Source organism: Astatotilapia calliptera, chromosome 9, assembly GCF_964374335.1.
Source record: "Astatotilapia calliptera chromosome 9, fAstCal68.1, whole genome shotgun sequence".
Lineage (NCBI taxonomy): Eukaryota > Metazoa > Chordata > Actinopteri > Cichliformes > Cichlidae > Astatotilapia > Astatotilapia calliptera.
This window is the reverse complement of record NC_137430.1, coordinates 29,218,083-29,240,182: the sequence shown is the minus strand read 5'-3', so window position 1 is coordinate 29,240,182 and position 22,100 is coordinate 29,218,083. Positions and strand designations below refer to the sequence as shown.

The following is a 22,100-nucleotide window of genomic DNA, read 5'->3' as shown; positions in this document are numbered from 1 at the left end:
GGTGGGACAGTCTAATAGTGATATCCTGCCCATCTGAGGAACAGTTTTAAAAAACACATGCAATACTTTGTTTGTATTACAGTCAAAGTTTATGTTAATTTTTGTCCTTTAAAAGTGTTGCTGTACTATAAAGTACTATAATTTGGGCTAAAATGGCTCAGATAGTCTCTCTCTCTCTCAGAGTATCTCCTTTGAAAGTGGAGACTTTTATCCACTGATCCACATCACTTTACCTAGATGTTTTCTTTGAAGCTGGATGAAGACTCCTCTCCCTCAATCCTGTTGCAGCTTTGTGGTCCAGTTGGCCTCTGAGGTCACAGTCAACATCTGTAGCAGAAGAGGGGAAATAAAAATCCAGGTTACCAAAACTGGGACCTTTTCCAAAATAGAGCGTAACTGGAATTTTTCAGCCTTACAGGCAGATAGTCGTCTAAAGCTGCAGCGTTTTCTTTTTAGCTTTTTCCAATCTCTGCTCTCTGCTTTCTCTGTGAACATGTCTGCTTTCTTGGCATGGGTCTGTCTGCTGTTGGTGAAGAGACTAAATCCACATACTCGCTACTAAGATCTCCTCAAGTAGTCTTAACCAGATAACAGTTTAAGAGTAAATGTCATCCTGAGAGTTTCACCTTGGGCAGATGCTGTCTTGCTAACATGCAATCATGAGCATTAATCTATGAGGTGAAAAAGAGATTTTAAAAACTCCAGCCACAAGTTTTATTTCATCTGTGTTTTGGTCAGAGTCCCGTCAGACCTCCAGAATGGTGTCAGAGTGTTTTCTATTCACCTTCCACGTGATGAGCACAGGCCTCAGGTCCAGACCTCCACGGGCACTATAGCCTCTTTGGAGCTAATAGGTGAAAGCAGGTTTTGTTGGGACATGAACTGAAGAGGAAACTGACGAGGAAGGCAAGGATCTTCTTCAGCTCCTCCGAGCCCGAGCCGGGACCTCTTTGCGTAGGCCAGCATTGGCCAGGTAGCCCTCCAGCATCTCTGGATGGCCGACAGTGGAAAACCTAGAGGAGTAGGAGAGAAAAAGCAGCTTGGAGCATGTCTTTATACTGTTTAGTTTTTAGAGCCACAGACTTTCTTTTAATCTCATTGTTCAGGATCTATGATTGATTATGTATTTATTGTATTCAGAATCAGAATACTTTATTAATCCCAAAGGAAATTAGGGATTTGCAAAGAAAAGCGTCTGGACTTCTTTAAGTTACTTGAAGACGTTTCACCTCTCATCCGAGAAGCTTCTTCAGTTCTAAGGTCAAATGGTGGAGAGTCCCAGATATAAACCTAGTGGGAGTAACCCCCCACAGAGGGACGCTTGTGAAGTGGCTGTTTGGTCTCTCCAATGTAACATTGGAGAGACCAAACAGCCACTTCACAAGCGCATGGCACAACATAGAAGAGCCACCTCCACAGGACAAGACTCAGCAGTCCATCTGCATCTTAAGGATAAAGGACACTCTTTCGAGGATGCCAATGTTCACATTTTGGACAGAGAGGACAGATGGTTTGAAAGAGGAGTGAAAGAAGCCATCTATGTCCACTGTGAGCGACCATCTTTGAACAGAGGCGGTGGTTTACAACACCAACTCTCTGCCATCTATAATCCAGTTTTGAGATCCCTTCCCAGACGCCTTAACGCCCACTCACATCCTGGGCCATCTGATCTCAGGAATTTGCATGATAAGGTGGGGCCAGGTTTCACAATGAACTCACCCGAAACTCTGGCTGATTGGGACCCACACCCAGTTTCACACCTTGTCTCAGGCGATTAGAGGATCATCAGGGGGTCCTTTTGTCCCTCTGTGTGGGGTTACTCCCACTAGGTTTATATCTGGGACTCTCCACCATTTGACCTTAGAACTGAAGAAGCTTCTCGGATGAGAGGTGAAACGTCTTCAAGTAGCTTAAAGAAGTCCAGACGCTTTTCTTTGCAAGCTCCTTTGACTACGATGACCTGGATGACTGAGAACCTTCACAGACAAATTAGGGATTAATTGTATTCCTCCATGACTGTGTGACAGCAAGTGGAAAAAAAAAATCAGCTTTACCTTTGTTGATATGCTTGTAATTTTAATATTGATTACATTGCCCATGAAATAATAGAAAGCTCATATATGAAAATGTATTTTAAAAAAGAAAGTTCATCTGAATACAAAGGAGTACACTCACCTTCCTGTAGATGGAGTTGTAGCGAGCGCTGGTGACCATCCAGGCCTCCTCGTAGAACTGATCACTGATTGGATCCAAAACATCGATGGAGGATCTGTGTAAGCGCTGAGGATCGTCCTGATGGACAGAACAGAAGGAGAGTGAGACAAGTGAAGATATACTAAACAATACTGTGAAATGAACTGACCCACACAGAGTTTGATTCAGAGGTGATTGACACATTATTTGACCACAAGCAATCTTTTCTGGTTTGACGCCGTCTTTGTAGCCAGAAACCAGCTCTCTCCTCGGCTTCCTCCACTACACGCTTCCCCCACGCCAGTCTCCTCAGTCACTATAAAGGGGAGAGTCATGAGTTCCATCACCCTCACCTGTGCCGTCCAACGTCCCACCACCAGCCTCCACTGCAGCAGGCCAGAGACCACACCCCTGCCACAATAAGTAAAAGTATATCCTTGCTGTACCCTTAATGCTAAATATGCTAAATTAACCGCTCCCCTTGCCCCTTTGGGATTATTCTTATGTCACTGGGATGTTGACCTTTGACCTTCACATTAGAGAGGTGGGCAGACATAATTAGTGTATGAATTTTAAAGTAACAGGTAATAAAGAGAGTGTAGCAAATGTAGTCAGGTTTATTACTCTATATCACACATGAGTGCCCGAGGGAGGCGGGGCTGACTGGGGAGAAACAGGGAACATAGAGACAGGGGTGACTCGACATGAAATGATGAAACGTGGGACACGGGAACAGAAACTAAACACAGGCTAAGAAGAACACTGAGGCAGGGAGAACTAAGATTACTGAGAGCCTGATAAATAAGAATAACAAAAACCAAGAAAAACAATAGTCAAAGAATATTAAATGAAAAACACAAAGCATTGGGCCAGGACCCACTACTGTGACATTTATATGTGATAAAAACATTAAAAACTGGACAATCTGCTCAAATGTTGAAATCTTTCTACGTATACTTTAGGTTCAGCTCTCCATCCTGGCATTTGGTTAAGCATGATTCAAAAATTTTATTTTTAAATCGTTTTATTTTGTTTAACTGGTTTTAATTATTAGTTACTTTTTGTGAAAATTTGTTGCGACATTTAAAAATACATCATTTATTTTCAAAAAGGAAATTTAAAAAAGTATTTTTCAAACTTATTTGATTTAGAGGATCATATTTGACCAACGTAAATTTTTTAATTTCATATACAATGACTGAAACAGTGAACTAAATATCTGAAATCTTTCCTTGCTTAAAAGTTATAATCCTACTTAAGTTATAGTGCAAACGCTTAAGCAACAAATATACTTAATGCTCATTAATTAATATTTCACTTTAATGTTGCAACTACGCACTCACTTCTGTCTTTAAACAAAATATTTTCCAGTTACAGAAATCATGAAATCCAAATTAAAGTGTTACTGTTGCTATATGCATTTTATATAAATAATCGATGATGGTGCTGACATGAAGGAAGAGAAAGTTACAGGTTGCATCCTTTGAGTTTGTCTCCGTGCCTTTGGGCGATTTTCAGAAGGACAGATGTTTCTGTTCTATTCTTGAATTAATTTTTTCAAACACAAACACTATTTTAAAGCTTCTAGAGAGTAAAATATTAATAATAATTATAATAACAATAATAAAAACAAAAGCTCTCAGATTCATCAAACCAAGCAGCAGAAAGAACAATAAGAGAAGATAAAACTTTAACCTTGTAGACTTCATTATGTTCCAGCTGCTCTACAGACGCTGTGACCTCGGACTTAAGCAGGTCGTAAAGTATGTGCAACTCAATAACTTCATAATTACACCCTGTGGTATTTCGGCAGCAGAACAACTAAGAATAACAACTACAAATAATGTTTTTAGGTTTCTGTTGTACTGCAAGGTTCAGTACAGGAGAAACAAACCAAGAGCAAATATTACGTCTCATTTACAACAAAGCACAAATGCCATCAAAATTTATCAAATTGAATCATCTTTGTTTAGATGCAAGAAGAATCATATAGAAATGAAAAAGTATAAATATAAATCCGGAGCAAAGATATCCTCTAAATCAGCGTAGCACATGTGCAGCTGCTGGGATTCACTTAAGCATTCGGCTCGTCGCTGTTGCAGATTTTTCTCTCGCTGTTCTGGCTCACAGCGCTGCAAGCACAAAAATAAATATCCCCAAAGGTGTGAAAGGGAGCTAATTAGTAAGAGTATTGTTACTCTCCCCAGGAGTAGTCCAGCAGTAGAAATCAGTCCAATAACAAGGTGTGTAACATCTAGCAGGGTGACAGAAAAACCCAGGGTAACTTCTAAGGACCTCAACGTCTCTCTCACATTGCGTTTTTTAAACATGTTTCCATTTGTCACTTCAGTCTTTACTCTGAAATACAGGAAGAGAAATCATGGCTGAAACAACTTCTCATGAAACCAGGGGTGTGGTCCAACAGTCAGTTTTGGTGAGGAAGGCTCCTAACTGAGAGAAGTGACCCAGAAGTATCTGTGTAGCAGCCACAATGAATCAAGATCATGAGCTTTATTAACTGATCAAAGTCTCTTCTTTCATCTTCTGTATTATTCAGTTTGCATTGGTAATGCCCATTATTGTAATGCTTTTTTAAGATAAGCAAAACTTTATTTCACTTTGGGTTAGCTGGGATAAGTGATGGATGGAGGGAATTTTACTTCAGCCACAGAAATCCTAAATAGGAAGGAGGAGCAGAGTTACAGTGGATCACTATCCAGCAGGGAAACAAGATTTATTTCAATTTCTTGGCCATGAGTGAGATTTACTAAGTGGGCAAATTAGTGAGATGATACCGTTCAAGAGTGATCTATTAATAGTGCACCAATTTACATTCAGAGATGCATGCAGCCAGTTCATTTCAGCATTAACCGGCTTTCTACCAACAGCAGCACATGGAGACACTGAATCTGCTAAACTAATTAAAACATTGTAAGTTCAGGTCTTCAGTTTACGTTTCTTTGTGAAAACAGCACAGCAAAGGAGACTCTGTGAAGTTTTGATATAAGGGATAAATCTTCTGACCAAACCTGCTGGGACTGTGTGAGGTCCTGAGGCTAAGAGTAAGGATTTATCCACAGGAGAGCTGCGTTCTTACAAACCATCCCACTGTGTAAACCTGATATCTGTGGAACAGCTGAGCTGTATGATGTGTACAAGGACACAAAACATTATTTACCATCAGATCCCGAGCCCTCTATGTGTTAATCAAGACACTGCTGCTGTGCTACATCCATAAATAATGAATAAATTAGGAGCTGAAGCTAAAAGGACAGTTTATTTGTACCATCTTCATGTCAACACATTCAAGAACATCACAGATGAAGAAACATTAAAAACTTCCACACTACATAAAGCAAGAAACTATTTTTCTTGCTTTATGTAGAAAAACAGAAACATCAAACACCTCCAAGACTCTCTTTGAAAGAACTAAAAACCTTTATTCTCATGGTCCAATCATGAGTGAACTCCCCGATGAAGCCTTGTGTGCTAAAACATGTCAGAGTTTAAAGGTTAAACATGAGTTTCCAAAACGTTTTGCTGGAGAACAATGAACTATTGGACTGAGTTTCAATTATTTACAGACGAGCAAAACCAGGACAGAGAAAAAAGGACAAAACTGACTCAGTAAAACGACAGAAAATAAGATCCCATGTAAATCTGTATTATGTAGAAGTTCAGCCCAGCAACCAGATCAGTTCAACACAAGTTTAAATGATTCTATCTGAACTCTGTGGAGCCTGATCTCAAGCTTTTTGAGTCTGACACTGAAACCAGAGGATCTTTCTGTCTCTTCAGATTCACTGTGATCCAGTGATGGGAGTGATTACAGTCCTGAGTGATCACGCTGATGTTTGCACAGAGCAGACAATGAGGTGAATGTTTGGGCACATTGGTAACAGTGAAACAGTTTATTAGTAACGTGGGATCGTTTGTGTGTGGAGTATGAACTGAGATTCCTGAAGCTCTTGTCACACTGGTCACAGCTGTAGTTTCCTTCCATGTGTGTACGTTCGTGCCTGTTACGATTACCTGATTGTAAGAAGCTTTTGTCACAGTGTCTGCACTTGTATGGTTTCTCTCCTGTGTGGACTCGTTTGTGTGTTTTAAGGTTGACTGCAGTGGTGAAGGATGACCCACACTGATCACAGAGGTGCTTTTTAACCCCACTGTGAATCAGGTCATGGTGTTTTAACTCAGCTGATGTGGGGAAGCTTCTCCCACATTCTTTGCAGTATTGCAGTTTGTCTCCAGTGTGTCTACGTTGATGTCTTTTTAGGGTCTTTTGCCGACTGAAGGTTTTTCCACAGAGGTCACAATGAAAGTCTTTCCCACCACCACGGTGATGACAGGGTTGAGAACTGGATCCATCTGTGTCGCTCTGCTTCTAAACAAAGACACAAAGACAGTGTAAGTCAGTCCTTCAACATTTTTATCCTGAACGTCGCCTGAAATAAAGAGCATCTCTGCAGACGTCCAATTACATTTGACTGTTTCAGTTAACACACTCAGTTTACTGGGCTGCAATAACTACAATACTACCACCATAATACTACAGTAATACTAAAATCATAACTGACATGAAAATCTGAATAATCACTCAGAGCTGCTTTTCCATGCAGTAGAATTGCTAACATGCTAACAGTTTAATGAGCAGAGTTGTTCCAAACAGTCAGACTAAAATGACAAGATAACAATATAAATACATACCTCACAGTAACTGCACTTGTAGAGTCTCTTTCTGGTGTGGATCTGTTGGTGTCGTCTCAGGTGATGTGGAGCTTTAAAAGTCTTCTCACACAGGTCACATTTATAAGGTCTCTCCTCAGTGTGGATAAACATGTGTTGTTGTAACTGTGTGTGAGTTATAAACTCTTTGCCACACTGTTCACAGCAGTACACATCATGTCTGGTGTGAATGCGTAGGTGTATATTTCGGTTCCCTATCTGGCTGAAAGTTTTTCCACAGATGTCACAGCTGTATGCCTTAATTCCAGAGTGGGTAACTAGATGGCTCTGTAAGCTGCTACTGTGAGTAAAAGCTCTGCCACACTGATCACAGCTGTACGCTTTAACTCCACTGTGGATGAGATGGTGTTGTTTTAGGGAATCCTTCCAGGAAAAAGTCTTTCCACACAAGTCACAGCTGAACGGTCTCTCTCCAGTGTGGATGACTTGATGCTGTTTTAGATTAGCCTTCAAAGTAAAACCCATCCCACACTTGTCACAGGTGTGTTTTTTCTCTCTCTTTCTTGGTTGAGGTTTGTCAGCCTCCTGAGAGCGCTGACTTCTCGCTCCATGTTGGTCCTGCAGTGACAGAGATACAAACAGAGGCAGTGAGTGAAATGCAGTCGTGGAACAAACTCAACCTTCAAACTCCCTCCATTAACACTAGTTTTAAACCTGAAGGTGGAGTGTGGCACCAAACACCTTAAAGGTCTCTTATCCCCACCTGCTGGTAGTTCTAACACATTACATCCAACCTGCTGTTAAAAATAATTCATGACTGTTTAAACACTAAAATCATGCCCATCCCTCGTGATTGTGTACACACACACACACACACACACACTTGTTGTTTCTAATACATATTTCTATAGTTTGTATAGATTTATACATAATTATTCAGTGATAATAAATCCTGTTTGTTTATTTGTTTATTCAAAAAGAACCCCATTAGCTTCCATGTTGCTCGTCTCACGTCAAATACTCACATAAAATATTATACAATAAAGTGGATTCAAGATATCCACATAATTTGGCTCTTACATCCACAGTGAGGTTTCACACTTGTTAAAACATAAGCAATCAATAATAATAATAATAATAATAATAATAATAATAATATCAATAACATTGAGACACATTGCACAAATTTCAAAAACAAACCATCTCTTACAATATTTACAACAACTAAAAGTTCTGTAAATCAGCTTTTAAATGTTCATTGAAGTTTTGAATAGTTGCTAATTCTCTAATTTTATAAGACAATTTATTCCACTTCAAAATTGCTCTAAATATAACAGTTTTACAAAAGTTACTTTTAACTCGAGCATTTACTAAATTGCAGTTTGTTGAAAACTGTAATATGATTATGTATTTCATCTGGATACTGCAGCTGAGCAGAAATAAATGTGGCGTGTTTAAGAGAATTGCTTTCTTTATAACTACAAGTAAGCCATAGAATATTTTAGCCTGGAAGCCAAGAAAGTTCATTATGCATTTTATCAATATTAGTGTAGTATGAACATCTTTTTTTTTTTTTTTTTGCCTGTCCTGTTTGGCTCTTTTGCCATCAGAATTGTTGTCTAAAGGCAAAGAAAGATGCCCAACGGATTTACTTTACCAAACTGACCATCCCAGCCTTGCTGTAATGGTCCATTTGATTCACCTTTTATTGTTTATTTTATTTTCACTTACTGAATATGGGAAAGACTTGACTGGGGGAAAGAAGGGGAGAAAGAAAGAGGGAAAGAGAAACAGCTGAGAAGAGGGACGGGGGAAAGGGCAAAAAACAAAAACCAACAGAATGGGCAGAAAAAGAAGAAAAAATGCATATATCAATCACCTGGATCACCTGTTGAGAAAGAAAAAAGAAAACAAGCAGAAGAGAACAAGAGTAATAGAATAAACAACATCACGATGATATATGGGAATATGACAGTAAATACTAAATATTAAACATTATTGTGCAGCACATAAGATCAACAGAACACAGTGTGCTTTGAGGTAGGAGCCAAAAAGGGTGTAGTTTGTGGGTGTGATCACCCGTGTGTACACCTGTGAGCATGGACGCGCTTGTTTTTCTAAAAGGTTCCTTCATGTAATGATCTGCTAGAGGGTGTGGGGGGGCCACAGCCCCGTCCTCCAGGGCATGAAGCAGGTATGGAGGAGATCAAAACTCCAGACATCCAGAGGCCCCCAGAACACAAGAGACCAAGGAAGACCGACAGAGGGGCAGCCGCGCCACTGTCCCAGAAAGAGCTGAGGAGAGTCCCAGATGAGGGCTCACTCAGCAGCCGCGGAGCAGAAGCCAGGGGGAGTTGCAGTGACGCGCCCATGAGCTCCGCCGGCAGCCAGCTGTGCCTGAGTGACCGAGCACCAGGCCGAGAGGCCGGGGGCACCCCACCTCCGAAGTGGCCCGAGCGAGCCCCAGGCTACAGGCCCCGATAAGCGGCCGCCAAGGAGTGAGCTGGTGTGTACCCGGACGCCCACCCCCAGACACAAAGAACCACCAACGCACCGACACCTGAGGGAGTCCGCCACTGGCAGGGGAAGTGGTGGTGGGTGGAGATAGGCCTCCAAACCTTGGAGGGCCTGAGGTGTCCCCAGAGAGGTGGCGTCTGATACCCAACCTGACATATAGACACAGACATACAGGCACACACAGACACAAACATCCATTCCCACCCTCATGCTCTCATATGCACTCACTCCACACTCAACCAACGTGGAGACAGACATAAAGAGACGCTGTACACACGATCACACTCCCCAAGCGTACTCTACGAACCGGGTCTAGGTACCCTTGCCCCTGGAGGGGGGAACTGCACCCAGACCCAGGTGGTGTTACCCTTTTGCCTGCGGTGGGGAGAGGCAGACCGCCCCGACTCCGCAGCAGCAGGGAGGCCCCATACTCCAGACCCCAGTCGGACGGCCAACTCCTCCTTCTAGCCCCCCCGCTCCAGCAGGCCGCAGAGAACGGGGGTGAGAGAAGACTCCAAAACCTCCCTCCACCCGCTCATTGTAGTGTTGATGCATTTGTGTTCTAAGGTGCATTTAAAACCCAGGAGGGCATGGACCTACCTGCCAGAGAGCAGCAGGTAAGCGCATAGTCCCTCCTGCTAGCCCTCAATGTCTACGTGTATTTAAAATTGAGAGGTGGGCAACGACGCCAGGGGTGAGGTGTACACCCTGATGGTAATTTGGAATCCGTGTATCGTGCCCACCCCCAAGATCCTATATGTATGTGTAATGAGAGTGTGAGTAATGTGAATGTCTAAGTTGTGGGATAAAATTGAGGCAGAGGCAGCCAGAAGGGGACAGAGGGGGGGGGGGGGGGGGGGGGTAGCCTCCTCTGCACCCTGGTGACACACCCCTACTCCAAGGCCCTGCATGTGTGGGTGGTTGTGGTGGAGCGGGAAGAGGGAGGCAGCTGGAGATGGGGAGGGAAGGAAGGGAGGGGCAAGTGACCCCGCTGACCCCAGTAGGCACCCCCATACGGTAATACCGGTATAATGATGGGAAACAATAAGAAATTCAAATATTACGATAGAATATGGGTAAAACACGCTTGCGCAGTGCTTTTGTTTTCATACGCACATGGAGGAAAAAGCATGGCGGCGATGGAGAATGAGAAGGGTGAAAGCGAATCGTTGAATGAAACAGATGAACCAGAATTGGTTTGTAAAAATGCTTCAACTTCAGTGGTGTGGAACTGGTTTAGCTTTCGTCCTTCAGATACACAACAAAGCACTATTTGTGGTAGAGCATGCTAGCAGGCCGTCGTTATTACCGTGTTTTTTGGAAAATACGGCACACTTAAAATCAATCCTTTGATTTTTCTGAAAATCGACGGTGCCCCTTATAATCCTGTGTGTCTTATGTAGGAATTGTTGTTTACCAAACTGTTGTTGGAAGAAGTTGCTGTTGGAGGCGGTTTTGGTACCATTCTTTATTCATGGCTGTGTTTTGGGGCAAAATTGTGAGTGAGCCCTCTCCCTTGGATGAGAAGCAACCCCACACATGAATGGTCTCAGGATGCTTTGCTGTTGGCCTGACACAGGACTGATGGTAGCGCTCACCTTTTCTTCTCCAGACAAGACTTTTTCCAGATGCCCCAAACAATCGGAAACAGGCTTCATCCGAGAATATGACTTTGCCCCAGTCCTCAGCAGTCCATTCACCATACTTTCTGTGGAAGATCAATCTGCCCCTGATGTTTTTTTGGGGAGAGAAGGGGCTTCTTGCTGCCCCTCTTGACACCAGGCCGTCTTCCAAGAGTCTTCGCCTCACTGTGCGTGCAGATGCGCTCACACCTGCCTGCTGCCATTCCTGAGCACGCTCTGCACTCCGATCCTGCAGCTGAGCCCTCTTTAGGAGACGATCCTGGTGCTTGCTGGACTTTCTTGGATGTGCTGAAGCCTTCTTAACAAGTATTGAACCTCTTTCCTTGAAGTTCTTGATGATCCAATAAATTGTTGATTTAGATGCAATCTTAGTAGCCACAATATTCTTGCCTGTGAAGCCATTTTTATGCAACGCAATGATAGCTGCACGCGTTTCTTTACAGGTCACCATGGTTTACAATGGAAGAACAATGATTTCAAGCACCACCCTCCTTTTAACATGTCAGGTCTGCCATTCTAACCCAATCAGCCTGACATAGGCTGTATCCCAATTCAGGGTCTGCAGCCTTAAAGGCCGCATTATAAGGCCGATTACGTCACGGTAACAGCGAGGCTGTCCCAATTCAAAGGCTGCTCAAAATGATTTTTTCATATCACGATATGTTTTTTTCATTTCAGGCGATAACGATATCTATCACGATATAAGCCAAATAACTATATTTGTAAGATTTAAATGTGCCTTTGCTCACAAGTAAAATGTGAAATAATCAGCAGCTTGTTTTTATTTTATATATTTATTTCCCATAATAAGTTCAACAGGGTAGATGTACTTAAGGAACATGAGACTTTTTCAGATAAATAAAGGCAAATATCGCAAACTACACAAAAGGCAGCCGCTAAAGAGTTTAAGTTTCAAAATAGAACAAACAAAACAGGCTACTAAATTGTCAATTCCACTTAGAAACAAAATATTAATTCTTAAAATAAATCTTAGTTTGTTTTACAGAAGAACAGACAAAATTGACTAACTTTTGTCAATATCAAATAAACTGAGAACTAAAAGGAAATTCTCAATCTCTCCTTGTTGTATAGCTTAGCTTTTCAAACAGTTTTAACAGTTACTTTAGTCTGACAAAAGCCGAATGACAAATTAGCGCTTCCAGTCAGAGACTGAGCATGCACTGGTTTATTGTATTTCCAGACTTGCTTTCAGTACAATTTACACTGAACGCTACTCTGTTTTTGTCAGACTTGAAATAGCCGAAATACCTTCACACTACGGAACTTCTATGGCTTTTCCGTTCGACAATCTCTCCGGCATTGGAAACATCATCTGTTTTCTCTTCGGTAATCTTCAGTCACGCTCTCGGTTGTTTTTTCTCTAGTCTGCACACTCATTTCCTCCATTACCCGGGCGGTACGGTGGCTGGCTGCTTCCCAAACAAATACACATGTGCGGCTTGGCACTTGTGCTGTACGTAACAAGTCACGTGACGTGACGCTGCAGCTGTGATTGGTTCGGCTCTGCGCTGCTTAATTTGGATTGGCTGTTCTTTTTTTTCTTCTTTTTTTCCTTTTTTTAAGAGGACAAGAGCAGCGAGGTCTATCGCGATAGTTTAATTTTTCTATCGAGAAAAAGTTATATCGCGATACATATCGTTATCGTTCTATCGCCCAGATCTAGTTTAAAATAACTAATTGTCTGTTCTGAATCAGTCTTATTAGGTAATGTTCAAATAATGTTATCATTCCAGTGTTTTCAGTGTGGGAGAAAGTACTCAGGGCCTTCAAGTTACACACTATGAAAGGCAGAAACAAGTTTAATATTCAGAAACCTAAAGTATGTATCAGCAGCAGAATGGAGCTAAAAATAAATGTTTGTTTCAGTTCTATGAAGCTTTGAGTATTTTGGATTAGTAGCACTGCTGTGTTTGTTGCATCATATTGCTGTAATTGTTTATATGCTTTATATATTCTGTGGTAAGTTGATCTATAGTGTTACATCATATTCTACAAGGATGTTATGTGTTTGTATACTTTCTGCCCAGTTTGACCCATTTAGCAGAAGTCAGCCTGTTTAAGGCTCTGATATCTATTCTGTGTGACTTAAAGCAGTTATGACATGGTCTGATTTTCTCACCCAATAAAGGAATATTTCATATATCAGTCTACTCTTCATTCTATCAGACACAGTTATCACAGCTCCTACATTTGCTTTTTACACATATATGTAAGCATTGAGCCAAATTTAGTAATGCCAACAAATTAAAGGAACAATATTTGTCTCTTATATATGATACATCTATATATACACTGTCAAAGATACTTGTCTTTGAGTGAAGTGATTAACATAATAACTATATTATTGGCCATATTATAGTTATGTTACCAAAGTGAGATGACTTTAGTCTCATGAACAACATTAGCTAATTGTTATTTACCAGCTAAACTTAAAATGACTGTTCAGTACAGAAATGAAGCCCAACAATCATGTCCAAGAACACCACTTTCCCATCATCTAGATGTTTATACCATATGTCATCTGTAACATGATTTAGAGCTGAGCTGGTAAAATGACCAGCTTGGTTCAGTGAAGAAAAATGTCTGATTGTAACCTGAGGGTTTTTTTTCCATTAAGGAAAAGGCACCAAACATCAAACCTATTTAAGCCTAAACAGTAACACATGAAAGTAGAGCAGGGCGATATGGCCAAAAATATTTATCACGATATACATTTGAAAATTTGCGATAACAATATAACTGACGATATAATTGACGCAAGACAAAATACTTTACAACTCCACAACTTTATTAAAAATCCCATCAATGTATTTTCACTTAAACAAGCAGCTGGTTTTATGTGTATTAAAGATATATAAATTTTTAACAGTGCAAATACAAATTGCTTGCTGACAGTTTAACCAAAAGGATTTTCCAGAGGAAATTGGCCGACATTTGCTCCACACACACACACACACACATGTCTATGTATGTATGTATGTATGTATGTATACATACATACATACATACATACATACATACATACATACATACATACTTTTCTTTTTTTTTTTTTCAATGATAATAAATCAAAAGTAACAGTTACCAGCCTGCTTCAGTAAAGGAATGTCAGTCTGATTGTAGCCTCAGGGTTTCTTTTAAACTTTTACTCCCTACACCTGGGGTCAGCAACTTTTAACACCCAAAGACCCACTTGGACCCGGTTTCCACGCAAAAAAACCCACTGGGAGCCGCAAATACTTTTTGACATCTAAAATGAAGATAGCACTGTGTATGTTGTTTTTTTTTGTTTTTTTTTTTATCTTTATGCTTTGTGTGAACAACTAAAGTAAGTAAGTAAAGTTTATATATTAAGCCTTTTTCACAGACAGGCAGTCACAAAATAAATGTAAATAATGTAAATAATGTAAATACGTCTATCAACAAAAGGTTTGTTTGAACAGAAAAGTTTTTAACTGCTTTTTAAAAGAATCCACAGAGCAACTAAAGTGTGTTGCTTATGAAATCCATCCATCTATTCGCTTCCGCTTATCGTTTTGTAGGGTCGCAGTCTGTCGCAGGACCAACACACAGGGACAGACAACCATTCGCTCTTACATTCCCTCGCATATTCACTATGGGCAATTTGGATTAACCTATCCCCACAAGCTGCATGGGGGAAGCCGGAGTACCTGGAGGAACCCCCCCACATGGAGAACATGCAAATTCCACACAGAAAGACCCCGGCCTGATGGTGGAATTGAACTCAGGACCTTCTTGCAGGGTAATAATAGATGAAAATCTTAACTGGCGTGCTCATGTAAGATATATTCATTCTAAAGTATCACTAAGCATTGCAATAGTAAACAAGCCAAAGCAGGTATTCGACAGAACATCACTTCATATTCTATACTGTTCACTGGTTTCACCATACTTAAGCTATTGTGCAGAGGTCTGGGGCAACAACTATAAAACGACACTACATTCACTTTTTATTCTTCAAAAAAGCAAAAAAAAAAGCAAAAAGAAAAAAAAAAAGCAATTTGAATCACCCACAATGCAGGTTATAGGGAACATACAAACTCACTATTTTTGCAGTCTGAAATATTGAAAATTGACAATCTAGTGAAATTCCAAACAGTACAAATTCTATTCAAAGCAAAAAATATAAAGGTAATATTCAGAGTATGTTTTTTTTTGAAAGAAGGAAGCTATAATTTAAGGGGTTTTGTAACTTCAAAACAGGGACGGTACGTACTGCAAGAGAAAGCTTTTGTGTTTCTGTTCATGGAGTGAAACTGTGGAACAGTCTGAATATGGAATTAAAGCCATGTCCAAAACAGTTCAGAAACAGTTATAAAAATATGATCTTCTCGAACTATAAAGAAAAGGAAAATATTGAAATTAAGTGAATGTCTCTATTTACAAAAACAAAAAATCATGATGTGATATTATAGTAAACAGTATATCAGAAATTGCTATTTTTATTACAAATTATATCACTAAGGAAGCAGACTAAATATTAACTGATAATTTATGGCAAAGGGGTGGGATTAAATAAGTGTTTACTTCTTCCCACTCGCTTTCAACATGTAAATTAATCAGAACGGTAGCTATATTGAAATGTATTGATTTTTTGTATAGCCATTTGAGGGGAGTTATTTGGCTGCAGGCATCAAACATCAAACCAACCTGAGCCTAAACAGTAACACATGAAAGGCAATTATGATCGTGTACTAATCACCAGGGTATGACACATTAAAATGAGATAAAAAAGGAAAAACTGTGTGTCATAGTCAGGGACTGTTAAAGTGGAACATTGTTGTGTTTTTGTCAACAATGGCCGCGGTGCTTCAGCATCTAGCTAGCAATACAGAAGACAAGCGAGCATAAATGGAGTAATAATTTTTTAAGTGGCAGGTAATTTCAAATGCAGCGTTTCCATCAGCTCAACAAACATCAGCAAACACACAAACTGTTTTTGTGCAGTTTGTCTCACAGTGTGTTGCTAGCTAAAAGTCCAGCTGCTGTATATCACAGGAAGAGAAAAGATCTTTCCCTGTCTCTGACTGAAGTTAGCTAAGACACACCAACACATTCCCAAAGTGTAACATTTTATGCTAGGTCAGAGGTCGGCAACCTGTGGCTCTTTAGTCTTTATACTGTGGCTCTGCGTGGTTTGGAGAAATAAATTATAAGTATTTAACTGAAGTGTATTTGTGTTAGTTCTAAAAAACAACTAACACAAGAAGACTAGAAGATTATTGTGATCTTGAAATATAAAAATAAAGTCATATTTTATTATTTTTCGTTGCTCAAAATAAGAGTCACACTTGTGGAAGCCGGTATACCCACTGAAACAACGTGCATTCATCGAGACTTTCAGCCCTAGGTAGGCCAAGTATGGAGAAATGTAAGAAAAGAAAGATATCTGAAGACAATACAACATTTAATGATGCCTGGGCAGATTCATTTGCATTTACCTCTGACGAGAGTGGCCTATCAGGACGCCTGATTTGTGGAATGTCAGTCTTCGGATCCACATCCGTAAGTGAGCAGCTATTCTCCACCATGAATTATGTTAAAAACGAACACCACTCACGCCTCACAGACGACAGCTTACCGCAGAAGTCCCATTGTAAACATATCACGGCAGAGCCGACGATGTTTGCATTAGCTTGCTCTTCAGCATCTCTTTATTGACCACTTTTCTCACACACACAGCCGGCTGTAGCTTTCCAGCTCACAGCCCGACACGTACAAACAACAGACTTAAGTCGGCGAGGCGTGATTCCGGATGCCGCTCAGGTGTGTGTGCCTCTCCTGCAGCGGCACTTTGGGCCACACCCTGCGACACACATTAACCAGGTAAAATAAATATTATCATTATTATATAAATATTATATTATTATAATAAAAAAATATTTTGCAAATATTTATTTTTAATTTTTTAGGAGCATAGTGCTGTTTTCCAATTATTTTCTAAATTCAGGTCAAGGCTCCCCTATACTCCGAAAGCCCAAAGGCGATTTAAGGATGACAGCTCACAACAGTTTTTGTTTGCTACATGATAAATTAAAGTTTAGCTTTTTAATTCATTTAAAAGAGACCTTCAACTGGTTGTCTTTCTTTTTTGTTATTATTTTTTAAGAGTTGAAAATGTATTCATTACATAAATAAAATTACATTTTCTCTTTAGCCCTTCATGGATTTCATAAGCAACACACTATAGTTGTTTATACAAAGCATAAAGGTAAAAAAAAAACAATATACACAGTGTTAGCTCCATTTTAGATGTTAAGAAGTATTTACGGCTCCCAGTGTTTTCTTTTCCTTAGAAACTGGGTCCAAATGGCTCTTTGGGTGTTAAAGGTTGTTGACGCTTGTGCTAGATGACAAATCTTCAGTATGTTACGCTTTCCGCCACCCAACACGTCCCTATACCGTTTGGAATGAATCTACACATGTACGTTTAATGTAATTGTTATGGAAAACACTATCTAACATGATTAAGGTGGTGCTTATGTTAGGGATCAGGTTATGGTCAGAGCTGGAACGTGTATTACCGCCGGCAGCGCCAATCTATTGCTTTCCATCCACAACCCGGTGCGTATCATAGGAACGCAGAAGGTTAACTTTCGCGTGCCTGAGGAACGCCTCGGGATGTGACAAATCGCCGGTATGTTACGCTGTCGAATGAGAACAAGGTTGACACACAGGACAGGAGAGGAAGAGGAGAGGTCAGATTTAAAGGGAAGGACTGCTCAGTGGGATTTGATTAATATACATGTCTGTACATGTGACATTATGTTTTTTCATATACTGAAAGATGCTGCAAAACAATCTGAGGCAGACTAACTGTGTTATTTAAAAACTGCATGTAGATCCTCTGCAGGTTAGTGCAGGATAAACAGGTTCGTTTGCTGAACTGTGATGGATTTAAAGTAAAGAACAGTGTGTGACTGTGGTGCTCATGTCAGAGTTAGATTACATCAAGTGTAGCAGAGATTCATTTAAACTGAAGCTCATGATGCTGACATTCATTCACTGAGTTCCACCTTCATACCAACAGTATAGTGTCTAATATAAAGACAGTGTACTGTCAGTGTAGAGGATGGAAATCAGCCAGGACAGCTCATGAAACATCTGCTGACATCTGGTTGAATTCAGTTGTGTACATCCACAGAGAGCAGCAGGTCAGCTGATCACAGCCTGTACTTTAAGAAAATCTACTGGAGCTCTCAACAGAAATTATTGTGAGCTGTGATTCTTTTCCCCACGCTGAGCCACTACAGCTGATTTTAGGGTTCCCACCTGCTCAATCCCACTTTAACCTCCTCCCTGCTCATGTTCCTGTTTAGAGGCAAAGTCACCCTCTACAATGTAGGCATTGTATTATTAAATTATTAAAACATTACATTACCTTAATATAGCACAAGGATCAATAAGTTTTGCGTAAAATATATATCAGTACTTCAGCTTTTAATGGAGTTTTAGTTATCACTAGTATCTGTCACCTTCTGTGTTGAGCTCATTGTTTTCTCTGTAGTGGCTGAGCTGAGTCCAAGTAGCTGAAAATGTTCCTCTGCTGCTCCGTCAGACTCTTCTCCTCCTGCTGATCAGCTGGGACACAAAACAGATCTTTGTTAGGCTCCACACTGCACTGAAGAGTCAAAGTGTCTCATATGGTCATCTGACAACACAAAGAACAAACTTTAGCTTCCCCAAGAGGGCAACTTGTTTGAAACAAACACAAAAGGTTTAAGCACCAATACCAAATTTAGCAGTATGGCACAGCAGTACCAGGAGAGACTGAGGCCTGTTATTAGAATCAAATGCCCACAGGGTTCGTACGCCTTTTTCAGGGTCAAATTCAAGCACTTTCTAAGCACTTTCAAGGTCCCTTTTCAAGCTTTTCCAGCGAACCCTGTGCCCAGTGGGCAGACACAACTTTGCGCCAATAAGATTAAGGCAGCTGTGTTTTAATATAAATAAATGGATTTCATTATAGCACTTTTCCGCCAACATACGCTGTTTTCCTCTTTCTGGGGCAAAGTGGGCGATAAACAAAGAAATGCTCGGTATGTCCGATGGCCAGTCCAGCTGAATTGTACAATACTGATACTTGAGAGTGCGCGTGTGCGATGCAAGCACGTGTAGAGTGTGTGTTGAGCGCGTGATCAGTAGTGACAAAAACAATTCACAAAGCGTGACCATACTATACTCGTGGCTCACTTCTAATCTATTGTTTTGCACACTTATACACATACCCAGCTGTTTTGCTACACTCTACAGCCTCGCCTTTAACGGTCTTCTCCCGCCCGCTCTCACAGAGAGGAGCAGAAAACTTCATAAAGCTCAAGACTGACTGAACTCAGATCAAACTTACCTTGGCACTTACTTTTAGATGGGAGAGGGAAAAACTGAGAAACAAACAGCAATGAAACGGGAACTCTGTGGCTTCTTCTTCGTCGTCGTCGTGTTCCTCGTCTTCTTCTTCTTTTTGGATTCTTTGGCGGTTAACGCTTTAAGGTACATTATCACCACCTGCTGGACTGGGTGGTCATCCATTGTCCACAGACCCTTGGAAGTTTCTGTTTAGATTAAAAATGGAATTCAAGGATCTCGTGACTTGGGTTTGTGGCTTTCACTGTTTACTCTTTAATTTTCTGCCAAGTGTAGCAAACCCCACAGCTCAAATCAATGAAGAATTTTGTATTTTTAAGATGTTCTTCGCAGCATTGCTGCAAACAAATTGGCTTCTTTGATATAACTTAGTGCCTCTGTGCAGTGTTGGGGAGTAACGGAATACATGTACCGCCGTTACGTATTTAAAATACAAAATATGAGTAACTGTATTCCGTTACAGTTACTGTTTAAAAAGGTGGTATTCAGAATACAGTTACTTTGTTGAAATAAATAGATTACACTGCGGTACTTTCCTGTTTCATTTTGTCGCAGGTCAGGACTGTTTGGGTTTTGTTTGACAGCTACGTTCTGTTGTTCCAGGCGGCAGGGTTACGGTTGCCATGGTTACAGGGCGACGCTCTCTCGCTCTCTGCGACTGTGTGTTTCCTGGGTGAGAGAGCGCCTTTTCCTTGTTGTTGTTGTGCTAAGCTAACAGGCAGAATGCTACAAGCATAGCTCTAAAGAATGTAGCATCATGGGCAGTGTAGTCCGTGTTGCAGGGAGAATGGACTGCCATACACGTTATGGGTCTGTGAGCGCGAGGAGGGAGAAAAAGGGGAGTGGAAAGGTACGAGTTGTCGTCGAGGAAAAACGGGAGCTGGAAGCATGTAAATATAATAATAACCACTGCAGCCAAGAAGAGTGCCTGACGAGCCCAGTTGTAAGTAAGCTATTAAGACTCAACTGTACACCGTGTTCGTGTTTTCCTCCGAAAACAACAAGTTCCGGAGGTTGGGTATCAGACGCCACCTCTCTGGGGACACCTCAGGCCCTCCAAGGTTTGGAGGCCTATCTCCACCCACCACCACTTCCCCTGCCGGTGGCGGACTCCCTCAGGTGTCGGTGTGTTGGTGGTTCTTTGTGTCTGGGGGTGGGCGTCCGGGTACACACCGGCTCACTCCTTGGCGGCCGCTTGTCGGGGCCTGGGGCCTGGGGCTCGCTCGGGCCCCTTTGGAGGTGGGGTGCCCCCGGCCTCTCGGCCTGGGGCTCGGTCACTCAGGCACAGCTGGGGGCCGGCGGAGCTCACGGGCGCGTCACTGCAACTCCCCCTGACTTCTGCTCCGCGGCTGCTGGGCGAGCCCTCATCTGGGACTCTCCTCAGCTCTTACTGGAACAGTGGCGCGGCTGCCCCTCTGTTGGTCTTCCATGGTCTCTTGTGTTCTGGGGGCCTCTGGATGTCTGGAGTTTTGATCTCCTCCATACCTGCTTCACACCCTGGAGGACGGGGCTGTGGCCCCCCCACACTCCCTAGCAGATCATTACATGGAGAAACCTTTGGAATGCAAGCATGCTGATCCACACAGGTATGCACACATGGGTATTCACAGACGCGGACTAAAGCTTTCTTGGCTGCTGCCTCAAAGCACACTGTGCGCTGTCTATCTTGCGTGCTGCACAATATCGTTTATTATTTAGTAAATATTGATATCTATGACTAGCTAGTTTATTGTGATGGTGCTTTGTTTTCTCTATTATTATGTTGCTCTTTGTTGTTTGCTGTCTCCTCTGTTTGTTTTTTTTGTTTGTTTGTTTGTTTTTTCTCCATACAGGTGACCCAGGAGTTCTTTTTTTTTTTCTCTCTCTTCCCCCCCTTCTCACCGTCTCTTCTCCCCTTTGGTTTTCTTTCTTTCTCTCCCCCTCTTTCTCTCATTCATTCCCCCTGTCCTATTTATTAAAAAAAAAAAAAAAAAAAAAAAAAATGACAAAGGATGAACTGAAGCTCTGCCATCACGTAATGTCGCATACTGCTGTTTCTGATGTCATTTAAAAAAAAAAAAAAAAAAAAAAAAAAATACATTCTTTTGTGAATCCTGTAAACCACATATGTCGAACTCCAGGCCTCGAGGGCTGGAGTCCTGCAGGTTTTGGACGTGTCCTTGATCCAACACAGCTGATTTAAATGGCGAAATGACCTCCTCAACATGTCTTGAAGTTCTGCATTTGATTCAGGTGTGTTGACCCAGGGTGAGATCTAGAACCTGCAGGACACCGGCCCTCGAGACCTGGAGTCTGACACCCCTGCTGTAAACCAAGGATCCCTATTCCAAGTATCCCATCATCATGCTCTAATGTTTTTATATTTTCTCTACAAGCAGAAAGATAAATGGTCAAGCTGAACTTTAAGGCTCTCACTTTAAGCTTAGATCTTGAAGGCTTCTTGCCAGTTCTTCAACTAACAGCAGAACTTTGGCTGATGGATTTTGGTATTTTGACAAAAATTTATGCTTTGCCCACAGTGCGGGCCGTCTCTTGGCTATGTTTCAGCTCCAGTCAGGTTTTCTCTGAATGACTGATCAACCATGAAACTTACCACTTATGCTGGTATGGAGTGAAAAGGTGTTAAACTGACAGAATCATAATAACATGTGT

At 41.3% G+C, this 22,100-nt stretch overlaps 3 protein-coding genes across 4 annotated transcripts in view; 1 reads left to right on the top strand and 2 right to left on the bottom strand.

Moving 5' to 3' along the window:
* LOC145431132 (uncharacterized) overlaps positions 1-22,100 on the top strand; it is a 77,624-nt gene that overhangs the window by 28,821 nt on the left and 26,703 nt on the right. The window lies entirely within an intron of this gene.
* On the bottom strand, positions 5,452-20,432 carry LOC113029419 (uncharacterized). Of its 2 annotated transcripts, none has more exons than XM_026180282.2 (4): positions 19,432-20,432; positions 18,560-18,665; positions 6,904-7,500; positions 5,452-6,580 (listed from the first exon to the last, which is right to left on the bottom strand). In XM_026180282.2, the coding sequence occupies exons 2-4, from the start codon at positions 18,575-18,577 to the stop codon at positions 6,020-6,022; spliced, it is 1,176 nt and encodes a 391-aa protein (XP_026036067.2). In that variant the 5' UTR covers positions 18,578-18,665; positions 19,432-20,432; the 3' UTR covers positions 5,452-6,019. The 2 variants fall into 2 exon arrangements, with proteins under 2 accessions (XP_026036067.2, XP_080162724.1); XM_080306598.1 differs by having other exon boundaries at positions 19,444-19,556.
* LOC113029415 (uncharacterized) overlaps positions 5,452-22,100 on the bottom strand; it is an 85,907-nt gene continuing 69,258 nt past the window's right edge. Inside the window, exon 5 of the mRNA XM_080306586.1 lies at positions 5,452-5,630. The gene's annotated coding sequence lies outside the window, so the exon portion shown is untranslated. The remainder of the gene's footprint in view (positions 5,631-22,100) is intronic.